At 43.0% G+C, this 17,267-nt stretch overlaps 1 protein-coding gene across 7 annotated transcripts in view; it reads right to left on the bottom strand.

Moving 5' to 3' along the window:
* Positions 1-749: 749 nt before the first annotated feature.
* The window catches only part of ablim3 (actin binding LIM protein family, member 3), a 46,437-nt gene continuing 29,919 nt past the window's right edge, over positions 750-17,267 (bottom strand). Inside the window, exons 5-23 of one of the 7 annotated variants that reach the window (XM_086308272.1) lie at positions 15,150-15,276; positions 14,909-15,002; positions 12,496-12,583; positions 12,322-12,380; positions 12,092-12,163; positions 9,825-9,986; positions 8,838-8,867; positions 8,587-8,713; positions 7,921-8,016; positions 7,542-7,592; positions 4,646-4,780; positions 4,401-4,471; positions 3,976-4,144; positions 2,833-2,862; positions 2,507-2,562; positions 2,240-2,306; positions 2,124-2,134; positions 1,955-2,035; positions 750-1,876 (exon numbers count right to left, since the gene is read on the bottom strand). In XM_086308272.1, coding sequence (XP_086164398.1) covers positions 1,763-1,876; positions 1,955-2,035; positions 2,124-2,134; positions 2,240-2,306; positions 2,507-2,562; positions 2,833-2,862; positions 3,976-4,144; positions 4,401-4,471; positions 4,646-4,780; positions 7,542-7,592; positions 7,921-8,016; positions 8,587-8,713; positions 8,838-8,867; positions 9,825-9,986; positions 12,092-12,163; positions 12,322-12,380; positions 12,496-12,583; positions 14,909-15,002; positions 15,150-15,276 — 1,640 coding nt within the window. In that variant the 3' untranslated portion in view covers positions 750-1,762. Of the gene's footprint in view, positions 1,877-1,954; positions 2,307-2,506; positions 2,563-2,832; positions 2,863-3,975; positions 4,145-4,400; positions 4,472-4,645; positions 4,781-7,541; positions 7,593-7,920; positions 8,017-8,586; positions 8,714-8,837; positions 8,868-9,824; positions 9,987-12,091; positions 12,164-12,321; positions 12,381-12,495; positions 12,584-14,908; positions 15,003-15,149; positions 15,277-17,267 lie in introns of all 7 variants that reach the window. The other 6 variants (XM_086308277.1, XR_015131252.1, XR_015131249.1 and 3 more) reach the window with 6 other exon arrangements.

Raw genomic sequence — 17,267 nt, forward strand, 5'->3', positions numbered from 1 at the left:
TTATTTAGGTAGTCTTCAGGAACTGTTCTCCAGGCTTCTTGGAGGACTTTCGAAGCTCTTCTTTGGATGTTGGTTGCATTTGTTTTGTTCTCTGTCAAGATGATCCCACACTGCTTCAATAATGTTGAGGTCTGGTGACTCACAGTGTTCCATTGTGTGTTTTTCTTTAAAGATGTGCTTTTACTGCTTTGGCAGTGTTTCGGATCTTCATGCTGAAGAATACAAATCTGACAGTACTTTTTTTTCTTTCTTTCATGATTCAATCAGTTTTAACAAAATCCCCAACACCACTGGCTGAAAGGGAGCCCGAAACCATGACAGAGCCTCTACCGTATTATATAGACAGCTGTAGAGGCTGTATTATTCTGGTGTCTTTACCTTACAATGTAAAGCATCTTGAAGTGACTGCTGTTGTGGCATGACTGAAAATGAGTGAAAAAAAGGAAACAAAAAACAGTTAAAACACCCTTCAAAAGGCTGGATAACTATTGCTCAAGACCAAATTACCAGAGAGTCTTTTGAAATAAAACATGAAGAAATGAGGGATGGCTCGACACTGTTGGTACTCTATGCAGTGAGTACTACTGAGCACCCCAGCTGGCATTAACAGGAAGTGAACAGGCTCTGGTGGTATCAGTCTTCATACTTACACAAGCACCTGGAAAGCAAATAAGGGCAGTTGCCTAAAACAAATATTCCACAGTCTATTAAAAGTGTAGCTAGTAAAGTAATAAAAAAGAGGAGGCTGGTTTTGATTTGAAGTTTAATTTTAGTGACAAAAATCAAAAATAACAGTATTCTAAGTCTTCAACAACCCTGGATCTTTGTCGGCACGTTAAATCCTTTGCAGAGTGTTTTATCTGTGAGTGATATAATCTCTGGAGCTACAAAATTATTAGATTACCATTCTAAAAGTATATAAATAAAAAGCAAATGCAAATGGATGACTACAACTCTCATCCTAAAACATTTAGTCATTGTTCTATTGCAACGGGTAGAAAAGCAGAAGGACAGAACCGCCGTGATTGCACATTCTTTTAGGTTATCGCACAGCTGCACAGTGAGATGAATCTATTGGTGATCTTTGACAAGTTTAACCAGAGTGATCTGATAAATTGTACATTTGCGTTCTCAGTTTGGTTTTCATATCTAAATCAATTGTTGTAAACTACAGGTCTCTTAGTTTCTGTGAGAGAGCAAGAAAACAGGGGCACAGGTAAACAAAATGCATCCCTAAGCCAAAAAAAAAAAGAAAAAAAAGCAAAGCGATGCTCGCAGGCTCACACTCTTTTTCATCTAGTCATTCTCACTGATAAAGTGTCATAAATGATATGCTATACCTACATTCTACTCATTCAGATTGCTGGTGCTGCACAGTCATACCTAAGAGAGCGTAACAAATAAGGCAAAGCCAAAATTCTCCTCATTATGTTTTACTACTGCAGCTCTGGTCACTAACGGTCACGCCATCCTTCATCCTTTAGGCTTAACAAAAGCAAAACACTACTGTATGACAGTCTCTATTGCTTGCACCCCACACAAGTTGCACACAAGTTTATCAGTCCAGCGTGCATAATGTCTCTCGGTATCCCAGGAGTCCATCTGGTGGGACCAGAATTTGGTTTATCACGTGAGGGGATGTAGAACAGGTTTCTCGGGCATGGCAGTGTAACTGTGTAGGAGTCTTCGTTTCTATCCGTCCCCTCCTACAGTTAGTCCGTCTCCGACTCTATGGCAGTATTCAACACACGTCTGTATGTTATTAAAACAGTCGCGCCTGTTTTTTCAGTTCATTTCTCTTCCACAGAGCCAGCCGGTCAAACTCTTCCACGGTCATACCGAACACTTGGACAAACTCCTCTGGGGACAGGTGGCGCTGGAAAAACACATCATAGCAGAAATTAAGTCTCAAATTCTAGTCATGGTTTTGGGATTTCTTTGGCCGTTAACTTACTTCCAGTCTGGCTCTGTCTACATCTTTGGGCAGCCTGTTGCGCCCTCTGGTGGTGACGATGAGCGACTCATAGGGGTAAATCTGCAGGATAAAGGAAAGGACACACGCACACATTTCAGATACCCGGGTACAAAAGGAGTGGAATTTCATTATTTTAAAAAAGCCTTACTTTGTGTTCTGCTGGGAGAAAAGAGAGAGAGAAAATGAAATCAGTGCAATTGAAAAAAAGCATGTTAGATTAATTGCTTGGCTCTAATAAGGTGTTTTTAGGTCATATTAAATTACCTCTGCTTCCCCAGTTGACCTCGCTGCCACTGTCATATTGGTACTGGTAGCAATCTGCACTCTGAGGCTGAGGAACAGAGTAGGACAGTGAGATTAACAAGAGCAGCGAGCTTCGGGGAATTAACTAATAAAACAGCTTGAAAGCTGGTCGAAGGTAGTAATGAAAAGTGTAAGGGGCCAAAAGAGTTATTTGAATTAAGCCAAATAATATGTATGATAGAATATGTCACAGCTATTCATGCTTTGCCAGGTTCAGTGTGATCTCACCCGCTGGATGCCGTTGCGGCCATATCCCGGTAGTGAAGCTGACTTACAAACAAAATCTGAAGCAGAAAAAAGAAAACACATCAGCATGATATCAGTCTAGCCATGAGCTGCTTAAATGTTCAGTTGTTTTCATGCATTCTGGCGCCATAAGATGGCGCTCATGCCTAACCTAAAACAAAAAATATCTCCAGATGTGTGCAAATGATGCTGGTCGAAGAAGTATTAAAACTAGCAGGAAAAGATCAATAATAAACTGATGCCTTAAAAAAAACAGCTATTTAAATAAATCAGAGCCACATATTGAAACGCTCTGCAGATTAACTTACCGCTATCGGTGCTGTACTGTGACCGAGGAGCTGTAAAATAAACAGATGATACGATTACCTGTTACAAAAAACAACAATAATAAAACAATAAATGCTGCAGCACATGAGCCTAATCTAAATTCATGAAAAACCTCATCAGGGAAAATAAGTGTAGAGCTTTGACATCAATCTGTCTTTTATAGGCTTGACAAAAAGAGGAATTAAAGAAAAAAGGGGGGCAAGTTCCACATTCATCAAGCCCTGCGAGGAACACAAAACATCAAAGGGGCAATAAGGCCAGGGAACATGCAAGCATCTTTTAAAAAACGAGAAAAATAAGATGCACAAGTGTGCAAAAAACACACTACATGCTTCAACATCTAACTGCAACACCCAAGCTTGCACAGTTACAAGCCTTTGTTGCCTTTCAAACACCACCAGCGAGCCGAGTCCCATTCAGCCCCGCTCACTCCCATTTGAGAAGCGGCTTTAATGAGAGATCTTACCGCTCATAAATAAAACAGGATATGGGACACCAGCTGTGAGAGTGAGAGAATCACATAGATGCAGGGGTAGATGGAAGGGTAGATCCACCCATATGGAACAATTTTGGAGAGAGAAAGCAAAGGGAGCAGGAAAAAACCTGTCTGATAGAGATGAGGTGAGGCTGAATGTCAGAGGATAAAATAACCAGTAGCTTATACACTGTATGAGCAGCGAAGTGCGACTATTACAAAGAGAAACAAGTCGGCATGTGACTTTGTGACATCTGGAATTTCAGCACACCTGGTTGAGCACTCTGTTTCAGTTAGCTTGAAATTTTCTTAATCAGTGTGATCAGATATCCCTCCAACACTGACAGGCCACATCTGCCCCTGCCGCTGGCCTACCACAGCTGTTAAGCACACTCATCATCGTTCCATCTCAATACACCACCCAGCCTCCAGCAGCGGCCGTGACCCTCTGTGACCTGCATCCGCAAACCTCATCGCCCTCGCCCTCACAACGCCGGCGACATACTGAGGCTCATAAAAAAACCCTTGTGGCAACATATAGGGCTGTACAGAAAGACAGTCATAAACCTGCTGAAACAGAAGAAACCAGCAGACAAAAGAGGTGGATGTACTGGGGGTGTGGGGGTGGGTGGGATAGGTGGATCCTTACAGCCATTGATGGTGTTGTTGTACGCCGTGGTGCCATAGCTTGTTGTGTTCAGTGTTTCCTTGCTCCCGCTACGAGAATTCCTCGCGCTGCCCCAGGGGTCGTTGTCATAGGAACCAGATCTGGCTTTCATCTCCTCCTTTAGAATCATCCTCCCGATGCCACTCCCAATCTGCGAGGAAAGAGGGCGAGGAGAGAAGCAGAAGGTGGAGAGGAAACAATGAAGGACGCGTTGTAGAATTAAACGAAAGACAGAGAAAGAGAGCAAGAGAAGCAAATAAGGAGGACGGCACAGGCGGCGTGCGATTAAAAAAAGTGCATTTATTTATTTATGGGTGATTTTCTTTCTTTTCTTTTCTTTTTTTTTGAGGTGGGGACTTACTTCAGTGTGACGTTGAAGAAAAGAGAGAAAATTATGAAGCTCTTACTCTTTGAAGACCGTGACTCCAAGTCTCTTCATCTCCTCCCGTGGAGAAGCGTCTTCTCGGCGCCCGATAGGCTGGGAGAGGAAAAGAGATGAAAGAGATTCCCTTTATGAATTTTGCACTTTCGCGGGGAGCACAGCAACAGTGCGAGTAAATGGATAAACATGACAATATGGCTACAAAATGAACCGCTCTCCCATGTGTGCCATCGGTACACTCTGAATAAGTGAAACAGCAGTGTTTCGTACCCCTGGGGGAGCTGCTGTAGGGGTAGTAGTCAGACTCTGACTGGCTGTATGGCTCTGGAGAGTAGGTAGACAGTCTGGAGGATCTGAGGATGTCCTCACTGGTCCTGCTTTTGGTGGCTGCATCCACGTGATTGTCTGTTTGAATTAAGAGAGAAAGAGGCAGAACCAAAAGAACTGGCCTGTTAGAGGAATAGTTTGCCTGTTCAGTTTATGGTCGGGAGCTAGATGGGAAATTATAAACCATTCTTATATCTGTTAGTTCAATATGATTCTGGAGTCACTAGAGCAGGGGTGGGAAATTAATTTTCCTAAAGGGCCACATGAGAAGTCGGGACTGCTGTGAAGAAATACATCAACAAGCTTATAAAGAGAAAATTAATAATGAGGAGAACTGAGTTCAGCTTATTGGTGCGACCCTCAAAAAACAGTCCCGGTTTCTCATGTGGCCCATTGGGAAAATTAATTGCCCACCTATGTTATTAGAGGGTCATCGCAGCTTAGCACAAAGGCTGGAAACTTCACTATGATGACAATCCTCTGGTTTTAGTAGAAACCAGATATAAACAGGATCTTGCAATACCAGAGTGGAGAAATTAAAATAAATGTGGATTATTTCTTGGCTTGCAGCAGCGTACTCCTGGTGTCTATAAACTACAGGAAAGATATGGTGCTTGGTTTCTGAATGAATTACCCAAACTAGATTGTTAATGAGCTTTAGGGCCTTGCGTTTTACAGACCCAGGCTAGCTGCTTCACCCTGCGTCTACTCTTTCTGTCAAGCTAAGCGAAGATGTTTCCTGGCTTCATATTGAACAGACAGATACTTAACAAGATTGGTATTGATCTTCTCATCTTGCTCTCAGTGTGAAAGGAAATTTCCCAACATGTCAAACTATTGCTTTAAGACGGCACGCACCAGCAGCGCACTAACAAAAACATCTTAATGAGCGTCACAAAGACGTACAGCGATGAAGCGCATTCACTCCACAGCTTTACACTTATGATATCCAACGCTCTTGTCAGAGAAGATCAATATTCCGGCCAACGGCGGGAAAATAGCCGGCATTAAAAAGGGAGTTCTGTTACGGCTCAGCCTGAGGCTCACATTCATTTCACGAATGGTGTGAGGCGGCGATATTGATGCCACTCTGCACTAAAGCATAGTCAACGGAAGTCAATGGGAGTGACATGCGATGTAATGTCGCATAGATCGCTCTTCACTCTGTTAGCCATTAGCCATGCCAGATCCAATCCATGGCCCATTGAATTCCCATGTACACGATGCACGACACCAACACATATTCAGAGCAATATTGAACGCTCTTGATACTTCTGTCAGAGGAAGTATGGCTGCACAACACTGAATGTGAAATACAGTGACACACACGCATGAAGACAAATGAAATTCTGTATCTATTCACTGACGGTAACTGAAACAGTGAAAGGAGGGAGATACTTACAGAGGCAAGGTCACCGGGTAAAGTGGAGCAGAAGGTGGAGGGAAGTGAGTAAAAGTGATTGGATGCAATAAAAGAAAAAAAGAGGTGCAAAGATAAAGGGCAACATTATTGGAGCATCCAATGCGAGTGCTTTGCTACCCACACGGAAGGCATACATGTATATGACTGGGTGCTAACTGATTAGTACATAACTGGCATTTGGCGAACAAAGCAAATCTAAAGTACATGTATCTGCTGTGGCCTTGGGTTTACATGGGGTGTGTTTGGCGCTGACACAAGAGAACATGTTAATCAATGGCTATTCAGGAAGACATGAAGCACAGGGATCAATATCACTGATGTATGAGTTAAATGTCATTATTCAAACAAGGCGAGCTAACAAAGGCTGCTAATTACAGTACATGCTACTTTCTTAATCATGTGTAAAGGACTGCGCGAGGCAGCATCGTGACCAGTGATGTACTAATTTTTAGAACAGAGACACTGACGGGTGACGGGAGTCGACACGCTGCTCACTAACTAACCCCCACACACACACATACACGCACAGCACGGAAAAGCATGCGGGACAACAACAGAGATAAGACTGTCCTCAATCAAGAGGTCTTATGACTCTCAGCTGAAAAGGCCTTTAAAATGCAGTTTAATGAAAGAGACTCTGTTACTGATGCACACTACCCAGAAAGTTCAAGCGCATTTAATTGCTGGGCCTTGTGAAAAAAAAATCCCCCAAAAAACAGCATCTCGTGTTAACCACACCATCATGCTATCTGAACGTAATAAAGACTTTAAACAACAAGTCTATTTGTTTTCTAGAGCTGGAACACTTGTAGCAAATGGTTTAAGCCCACATTAAAAAGAAAAAAAAGAAAAGGCAAGGCCGACAAATAAAAGAAGACTCCACAGCAAATCTAAAATTCTGTTACAAAACAGTTTTTCCAGTGCGCTTTGTTCCATTGTTCTGTTCTATTCTGGTGAACTGTGTTGTCCTCAGAGCCCTCTGTACTCAACGCTTCTCACGCCTGAGCAACCTTCACTTCATTCATGGCCCGTTCCAGCACTATTTGCCAACAAGAACCTGTCGGGAGCTGCGCGCGGTAGCAGGCATATTCATATGCTTGTGGCATGCACACTAAAACATCGCTCTTTTATATTCACTCAGTGCCGCTAATGCGAGAAGTCTGACTGATCCCCTTCCTCAACTTTGGAACGAGCCGCGCAAGTCAAAACTCTATCCCTTTTGTGCTTTTTCTAGCACTTCTAATCGTTGCTGTTTTTGTTTGTGCAGGCTTCGGTTTCACTGAACAGCTGGAACATCGACACTACTCGAAGCTGAATGGCGAGAGGCCGGTAAACACATCTACATCGGGTTAAACAAAGCATGACTAAAACTGACAGAAGGACAGGCAGGCTAAGGCAGGACTAACTGCACTGTACCCGTTCTCTTATAGATGGGAGGCTTCCTGTAGATGTTGGGATCCCCTGTGGCTGAGGAGAGAAAGAGGAGATGAAGACGTGAAACATGGAGGAGTAAAGGAGGAGAGGATGTGAACTACTGCCAGGCGAGGTAGGAGGGATGATTGTAAAGAAAAGTAAATATGCAGTATGAGGGGAAGAATATGTCAGATTGATTATGTGTTGTATAAATATACAACTTTCACATTTTCACACACGCTCACTCCTGAGGAACTTAATATGACCTTTTTTAAAGGACTTCCTTCAGTGAATAATGGCTGATGAAATCTTCTCTGTGAAGTGAAAAAAGAAATAAATAAATCTGAGAGTAGTGTGAATGTGAGGAGATGAGGAGTCCTACCTGGTACATGAAAATGTTTAGGGGGCTGGTTTGTGGTGGGTGTGCTTGGTCGCCCGTCTTGGCTATAATAAGGTGAACTCCTGCCACTCTCAGAGCCTGCAGCCAGCCATGGCCCAATCACAGCGAAGGAAACACGAGCATGAAGGAAGGCATCAGCACATGCAGATGAAAGCCAAACAACTCAAAAGTGTGTTTAAAATTACAAGGTGACACTCAGTAACCTTTCTACTTGTGTAACAACAAAGGTTATTGACTTATCAGCAGCATAGAGGGCTGTTTAGAACTGTAATTAGTAATTACAGCCTCAATGCACATGTGTAAGAGTTAAATGAAATGATAGCCAAGGAGCAACTGCAGCAAAGGTGACAGTCAAGCAGCTACTGTGGCAGATATTTGTCACCAGTATATTAGGGGCTATTTGTCTTAACTGGTAATGACAGATGGAAATGACAAACACTTTGATCTCTAGTAAAAGGAATAGTTTGACATTTTGCTTTTGTGCAACTAGTTGGACGACACATTTGAGTTTATTCATTGTCTTTATGCTAACTATGTGGCTACAACTTCTACAGGAGCTTCTAATTAAAAGATTATTACTTAGTTGTTATGTGACTTAATGAAGTTTCCAGCAGCTGGTTTCCAAACTTTCTAAAATAGACATCTTACCAGGGTAGCCATAGTGCTGTGGAGAGCGAGGCATGATGGGTGACATGCCTTGGCGACTATAAGTTGGTGAGTCGATGTAGCCGGGACTGGAGCACCGCCTTTGCTTTATATCTAGGCTGTTATAGTCCTAAAAGGGACAAACAAAGCAAGTCAGGTGAAAGACGAGCAAACAGACACACAGCTCACCGAAATGACAACAGCTCACTTGGGTGAACTTGTACTACATTCACTGCTACGTTCAGAGTGTTTACCTGAGAATAGGGAGAGAGAGTCCCAAGTGACTGCAGGGGAGACAGGAAAAGACAATTAAAGTTTCAAATTTTAACGAAATCAACTCATTCAGTTTCTTAGATAACCACTCTGAAGAAGAGGGGCTAAAGAAAAGAAAGTAAGAAAAAAGAAAATAGGGCTTCATGACTTTGTTTTCAGAATACAAATGTAGGAAACAAAAATGAGATTGTAGGACTAAAGTAAATAATTCTGAGAAAAATGTCAGGATGGAAAAAAAATTGTAAATTGTGATTTTTTTCTCAAGATGCTGAACTGAATCTGTGGCTGTAATCCTCTTCCATATCTCTTTCATAGATTTCAAAAGCTGACTGATTAAAACTTTATTGCTCAGTTTCCCAGACACGGAGTCTAGACTACTTTCAGTTTAATTTTTCTTTTCTGTTTTTTCAAAGACCAGGTTTAATCCATTGTCTGGGAAAGTGGCTATTTATCTTCTTTTTAGACTGCAAAATCCAAATGAGGGTTAGCATGCATTATTTCTTGGTTGAAGCTTGCAAGGTTTGCTGTTTAAAACCCAAACCGATCACCTGCAAGCTCTTTCTTCTTGAGAAGACAGATGTGAGAGTGGCATGAAATATAATCAAAATTTTAATCATGAAAACATAATTTCCTGTAAGTATGTTTACATTTAATTGCACATTTGCACTACAAATAACTGGCTGCTATGTAAAAAAAATTAGGTCAAATGTTTTAAACAGTTCACTCATCCACAAAAGACAGTTTGATTGTTTTTCACCTTTAAAAGTACTTCTGTAAACATCACATCAGTCAAATACCAAACAAATATCAATAATTTCTGGGATTATTTTTCAAAAACAGAAAAAAAAAATCGAAAACTAACAAAATATGCCCAATCAAACTGCATGACACCGACTTTTGATCTTCCTGAAAACAGACGAGTGACGAGTGCAACGCTGTGTTTGACCTGGAGTGTGTGGCTGCAGTACCTCCCCATAGCTGTAAGTGTCTAGTCTGTCATCAGAGATGTATCTGTGGTACGGCTGGTATGAGGAGGATATGAGGTCTGGCTGTTGGACCTCATATATGGCTTTGACCTTTGGCAGGGCAGCTAGGTCCTTATAATCTAGGATCTCATTCTCCACTCTGGCCTGGAGAGAGGACACACATACACCCACCAAAAGACAGCGCTACAGCAACAAGACCCGACATCAACCACATGGACAATGAATGAGAACTTCACCAGTGATAGCAAGCAGATCGTGAAACAGTGAGAGCCGTAGAGGGGGGGCAGAGAAAACTTGATGAGGAACACACAGGTACAAACAAACACGCTGCAGGAGCTGACAGCACTATAAGCTGTTGACCTTCAGGATATCAGCATATGTCAGAGAGAAAGCAGAGGAAGCACAGACAGCAGGAGAGAGAAAGAGAGGGAGGAAGCGTGGAGACAGTATGGATGACAAGCGTGCTTACACTGCATTTCCCCCTCATCCATCACCTTAAACAGAAAGGTCATTGATTATGAGAAGAGAGCAGGGCAGGGCAGGGCTGAGCAAGGAGCAGTGACTCCTGCTTGCATGCAGATAACCCCTGACATGCTAATACTGCAGTGATATACAGCAACAATTCAGACAGCCAAAAAGGCAGGACTTACAAGTGCAACTGCTAAGCACTAAACAAAAAATAAGGCCTGGCTGACACTCTGATGTGGTTTTCAGCATAAACACTGCTCAAAAAACTTAAAGGAACACTTTGACAACACATTAGATTGGAGGGGGAGATCATGCTGGATATCTAAACCAACATGGACTCTGTAATGTGTTAGAAACGAAAGGATGCCACATCGTTTAATGGAAATGACAATTATCAATCTACAGAGGTCCGAATTCAAAGACGCCCTGAGAATCAAAGTTAAAAAATGATGCAACAGGCTAGTCCATTTTGATTAAATTATATTCCAGTAAGTCAAAGGGGCACTTAGTAGTTTGTATGGTTTGTATGTTGGGGCAGGCTGCTAATAACATGACAGATGGTGCCTGGAGGATCTCCTTGCAGATCTGGAAGGCACCATCAGGGCATCACTGAGCTCCTGGACAGTCTTTAGATCAGACATTCACGCCAGTGCCATGCTGCAGGTCATTTTGCAGCTTTGAAAGTGCTCATCCTGTTCCTCCTTGCACAAACCAGCAGATATCAGCCCTCCTGATGGGTTAAGGACCTTCTGTGGCCCTGTCCAGCTTTCCTACAGTAACTCTGTCCTGGAACTCGTCCATGCTCTTGAGACTGTGCTGGGAGACACAGCAAACTTTCTGGTACATATTGAGATGCAACCACTGTAGGGTCCAGAAATCGCCTCATGCTACCCCTAGTGGCACTGACCATAACCAAATGCAAAACAGTGAGAAAGCAGATGACAGAAAAAAATATCATTGTCCTCCAGCTGTAAAACCATGCCTGTTTTGAGGGTTGCCACTCTAGTTGTTAATTTCATTAACACTAAAGCAGCTAAAACTGATTACCAACCCCCTCTGATATTTAACTGAGCAGATCAATATCACAGAGGTTTAACTGACTTGATGCTACACTGCAATTAACAAGTGTTCCTTTAATTTTTTTACTTAGTGTATAATGAGTAGAGTGTTTTTTGGTCATTGAATATTGAAAATGAGCATGAAATATCCAGTCAGGTTGAAGACAGTGACACATTGTTTCCACAATTTTGCCATTTGATTTGAAATAAAACTGAAGAGAGAGATTCAGTAAAGGACCGACAAAGCTTTGCAAAAGGAGCAAACCCATTGTTTTGGCAGTTCTTAAGTTCCAGACTTCAGGCAGTCCTTGCAGCCAAAACAGTTTTTTGTCATTAAAGCATTAAAATAATCAGTTTATAAAATGCTTATATGAATTTGAACTTTTGAACCGCCCCCTGAAAACATGGGAATGTGTATAACAATAAATGAAGCAATGCAGTTCAACCCCTTGAGACTAAACGACAGGAGTTCAGTCGCACCGCAGTTGTTTTATTTCAGATCTAATGGGATGTCTGGCACATCAGCAGTGACAACAGAGGTTAAGGACACAGACAAAGTGAACAGGCCAAGGGAGCGAGCAGCCTCTCTTATTTTGTGCTTGACTGTTCAAGCCTAAGCATAGTGCTCGTGATTCTAGTGTAGCAAAGGTGCTTCAAGGGTAGGCTCGGTGGCAGTGTGGCAGCCAAAAGTGACTAAAAGCTGCAGAGTCACAGGTTACTTACACATATAACTCTACTAGGAGAGCCTATTGAGGAGCCCGGGGGAGAGATGGAGGCCTCGGACAGGCGTCTGTGCTGTGGGTTAGAATCAGACAAAGAGGGAGTTAATTCACATAGTGAGGAAGTTTCACTCTATATCTGTGGGCTTCTCTCTGTACCACTGTCAAATGCTCTTAGGACTGTTTCAACTAGTGCTCCGTAAACACAAAGACTGAATTGAAAGTCCAACTCACCCTGAGTCTCCTCTCTGCTCTCGCCGCTTGCTTGCATAACGGGTGCCACACCTCGCATCCTGAGGAGCAAGAGAAAGAGGGCAGTCACACAGTTGCTGGGTGTTCCCCGCATGCCGTGCGTTTTCTAAAATTGGTGAGCACAATCTAAAACATGCATATGTGTGACTACTCGACCTGTCAGGTACATTTCCTCGCCCTCTTTGAACATCATGTTGCAGCGGGCGCACCGAGCGCAGGTTGGATGGTAGTGTTTCCCTCCTGCCTGTGTGATGAGGAGAGGACGTGGCTGAACGTAAATCATCGCCACAAGGATTTTCACAGATTGAGGGCTAATCTAAAAATCGCACCCCGCCTAGCAGAGCAGGTCACTGTTTCCATATGTTTTTTATGCGCTTTATTTGGCCACCGGTAGCCTGAGAAAGTATTAGGAGACCAGTGGATTGCCTGAAGCTGTTTCATCAGCATGCTAGAAACCACCCATTCTCTCCCTATGACATAATTAGAGCAAAGATCCCCGTAGGTCAGTCACATGAGGAAGCATGTGTATGCATGTGTATGTACAATACAGAATCATGTAAGTGAAGGACATGTGAGTGTGAAATATGCCCTTGAACATGCAAGGTGCCTCGAGGGGATAAATCCAAGCACACGGCGCAGCTGAAATGGACACAGAAAAGTGATCACACTCCTGATGTTTCTCACATGCAACCCTGCGGGGCTGATGGCCGAGGCGTGGCCCCATCCCATCACCTCTGCCTTCCCTAAACGCACCATTCGAGAATTTCTATTTATAGAGGCACTGCAGACGAGGAGACCTGAACTGTGTCAGCTGAACTCCCACGGCATGCAAGTTAAAGTGGGTGTGTTTGTGTGCACGGTGAGGTACTTTATATCATTTCAAGCTGCACTGAATCTTCCTGGTGTTCATAAATCGCACGTTTTTACTGGATTTCCAAGAAATCGGTTGCACCTGATGAGCGAGCTCCCTCCAAGAACTCCCACTGTGCAGCAAGACGCTCAGCTGTTTCCGAGACACATCTTAACCGCGCTCCCTATCTGCTCAGGTTACTACGAAAGGGGGAGGATGCAGCACTTCTGTCTGTTTTCCAAGCAGTGGAGCGTTTACTATCGGTGGCCAAACGGTATCAGTTAAACAAATGCTGTTACCATCTCAAATGAGGAACCTCTGTGGTGGCACTAACAGGCTGCTAAATTTATTGCCAAACTGAGACATTAAGTGAAACATAAGAAAGACGGTTTTATGATCCTCCACCCTCCACTTTCCCCCTTTATGTCTCCCCTCCTCCATCTTCTATACAACTACTCATTAAACTAACAACCTTTGGCTGTGTTAAGTTAAAAGGAAGCGCTGCGCTGTGGGGAAAAAAAAAGTCTAATTATCGACACAGATGCAGAGAGATTAATCCGAGTGTTTGACGTCGGACAGCATAAATGAAAACAATACTTTTAAACAGACGTCTGTGCGACTTATTGGTATCTGTCAATGTGCCAATAATCAGCTCCTAAGTTTTTCTTATCCTTAATGAACTGCATTTTGCATATGTAGGGCTACAAACCTCTGCATGAGACTTCCCCTGAGTCAGTCTCGATGCACGCTGCATCTTAAAGAAGTGCATCATTATGTGATCAGAAACTGACAGAAGACCGAATGCAAGCGAGCGCAGATACACATGTTCAGAGAACAAACGACACAGATGCAGTGGGAAAAGAAAGTGAGAGAGAGACTTGCAGCATGAAGGCTGACATGTCCCCATGTCTATAAATAGCCTAGAGAGGCTGACAGTCAGGAACAAAGCACTTTACACCAGCTATTCTGACAGGCGAAGGAGCAAAGGGACAACAAGACCCTGTATGTGCATGTGTGTGTTTGTGTGTGCGTCTGACAAAGTTTTACTACATCTGCTCCCTTTCCTCAAGTCCCCTCAGACGCAAGACGCCCACCAGAGACTCTTCCAAAACATTTAATTAGCATCTGCACTTTATCACTTTCATTATTTCCAGCCCTGCTCTCCTCATTACTCTCCCTTCACTTCTTTCTTAAGCCCAACTCCTAACTCTTTGCTGTAGATCCTTTGCTGCTGACTCCTTCTGCAATCTCTTAAAAAACTGCTTCACTCTGTGCATTTTTAATCCCGCTTTCTGTGTCTCCCTCTGACATCACCCTTCACTTTTTAGCCTCTCATCTTTTTTTTTAACTCCCTTTTTGTCTCCGTTCTTTTCACAAAGTTGTGCCTCAGTCTATTTTTTTTTAACCCCCTCAAAGTGGAGGGTGGTTTGTGTTCTCTTTGACCTCAAGTAGAAACAGTCAATCTGCTTGGATGTTCTGTCGGGCGCGCTCAACGTGGTGCAGCTCAATTGGTTTTGGTTTAGTAAAGCTTCACAAAATGTTTTATCACCCCCTCAATCTTAAGTCGGTCACTCCCTGAAGCGCAGCTGGGCTTAAACTCCGCAGAGGACGTGCAACGCGGCCGTTCAATTACGATAACGCTGATTACACTCCAATTTGGATTTCTGTGCTGCTGCTGCGGTGGGATCATCTAATGTTGACATCTGGTTCCGTTCTCACCTCCAAAACCCTTCCACTGATGTATCTGCTGCAGGTCTCACATTTCACCCCATACTGGGCGTGGTAATCTGCCTCACAGTATGGCACTCCATCCCTGCAACATAGAACATATAAAAGAAACTTGCTTGTAGAGTGTCAACGACACAATTTGCCTTGTCTTGGGGAAACGGCAGATAAAGAAGGACAGAGCAGTTGTTGGGCATTTTGTTTCTCTCTGTTTTCCTTCCCTTTACACACTCACTTGCTGATGTACTCTCCAGTGAGGACCATATTGCACGTCCGACATCTGAAGCAGCTGACGTGCCACTGTTTGTCAAGTGCCAGGAGAGACTGACCCTGCTTGATCTCGGCTCCACATCCAGCGCAGTCTGGAGAAAAAAAAGAAAAGGGAAAGGGAGGGAAAGAAAGAGGGACGCAGAGAGATAAGATGTTAAAATGTTGTGGAGTGGTAGAAATTGTAAGAGACAGAGAAAGGCAAAATGAGCCCAAGGACTAAGTGTACATCTTTAAGCACTTTCTGAGCTACTAAGTGCAGTTTTCATCACTGCCACCACCTTAAATAAAACCTACTGTGCTTTTTACACTCCCCTAAGAGGTCCAGGGGATGTGGGAAAGTAACAAAAAGTGTCCGGGTTAAAAAAAAAAGGAGACAGGGAGGCAAAATTGTTAAATTAAAAGTTTTTATTAAAATTTCTATCACTAGTTAAACTAAGAGATACGGGCAAGCCGATAAGTAAGGAATGCAACAAAAAGCAGGAGTTCATCACTAAACTGAAAAGTTCATGTAAATCAAAAAAGGGTAAATCAGCAAAGCACACACTCGTCTCCATAGACCACCACACACAGCTCACTAGCTGCACAACCAGCAAGGTTCTCTGATACCAAAGTTCACCTTTCTCTGGCCTGAAGTACATTAGCTTAATTGCTGATTATACAAGCATCGTTTTTGCCCTCAGAAAGTTACTGACCAACAGGAGCGTCGGGAGGCTTAAAAAAGGGTCAGCCCTCTGTTTGTTTGTACTAGATGGAGGCTTGGTTTTAGCTTAACCTTTTTGACTCGCTCTGTTACACAAGAGAGTAAGTCACTCTAGGGACCACTCCAGTCTGCTTCGTCAGCCAAGACAAATTGTGTTTTGTAGTGAAAAACTGCAGTGTACAGTGCAGGCTGGGTTTCTGGCGTCCAAATCAATCTTAAAAAGTGATTTAGTGGTGATTGTGCTGAGTGTAAAAGGGCTGGGATTTTAGTCCCAGACCGTTCTTCTACTGAGTCATTATACACTTCTGATTTCAGCCACTGGATGAAATAGGTATTAGATCATCTAAAATTACGTACCAATGTTTGTGATAAAGAGCAGCCGGCTATGGACGCATAAAAATGTACAATAAAGAATGCAGGAATGTTGCTGCTCACCACGGCTTTATCTGTGATGTCAAAGCAGTTTTTTAAATGGTAAATGGTATGGTTCTTCTTCACACAACTTGCCTTATTTAGCCATGCGCACCTGGCTCAGACCTTAAAATACATTCAGTTTTAATTTCATTTTTTATATATATAATTTGTTTTTTGCTGAACGTGTGTGAATACACACTTCTCAAAGTGCAGAAATAGCCCCAAAAAAACTTTTTAGAAAGTAACTGCTTATGACCCAAAACATATAGCCTCATCAATCATGTAAGGTGGTGTGTTTGTTATTGTGTGGGTAGTGTGAAAAGAAAATGAAAGGAGTAGGCGAGGAGGCTGATACGCAACAAAGGTGCCCAACAAAACTGGGGAAGTTGGATTCATGTCATACACACTAAGCTCTTACCCCACTGTAATATATCACGTTAAAATCTTGAATGAAATGAATTCGAATCCGCGGTTAATTACAGCACTGTGTAAAAAATCTTATGTCGCCCCTCATTTCTTTATATTTTGCTTCCACTGGTGTATGCATGTCCAGGTTGTACCCCGCCTCTCGCCCTATGACAGCTGGGATAGGCTCCAGCGCCCCCCGCGACCCTGAAAAGGATAAGCGGAAGCGAATGGGTGGATGGATGGATGAATGGTGTATGCATGAGAAAACTTTAATAATTACTTAGCTCTGTTTTTTTTCTTTTTTTCCCTCTAAGAATTCTGCAAACTAAGCGTTTATTTACCTTCTTAAATATCCCGATCGTTATGCAAAATGAGGCAGTGCATTAGTGCGTGTGCCCTATTCCGTCCACACACACTGCATCCTCATAAGACAGAGTGATGAACATGTACCTGGGGAGCTGTTCAATTTTTATTCTGCTGAATGGAGCAATTTGGGGAGGACTGTTGTTCACTGCCTATACGCCATCTGTTGTTACTGCACAGCCACTGAGCAGCAGACTG

Source organism: Aulonocara sp. 'chitande type north' Nkhata Bay, linkage group LG2 (genome assembly GCF_057382095.1).
Source record: "Aulonocara sp. 'chitande type north' Nkhata Bay isolate Kocher_YH1m ecotype deep benthic linkage group LG2, A_spYH_male_GT1.1, whole genome shotgun sequence".
Classification (NCBI taxonomy): Eukaryota; Metazoa; Chordata; class Actinopteri; order Cichliformes; family Cichlidae; genus Aulonocara; species Aulonocara sp. 'chitande type north' Nkhata Bay.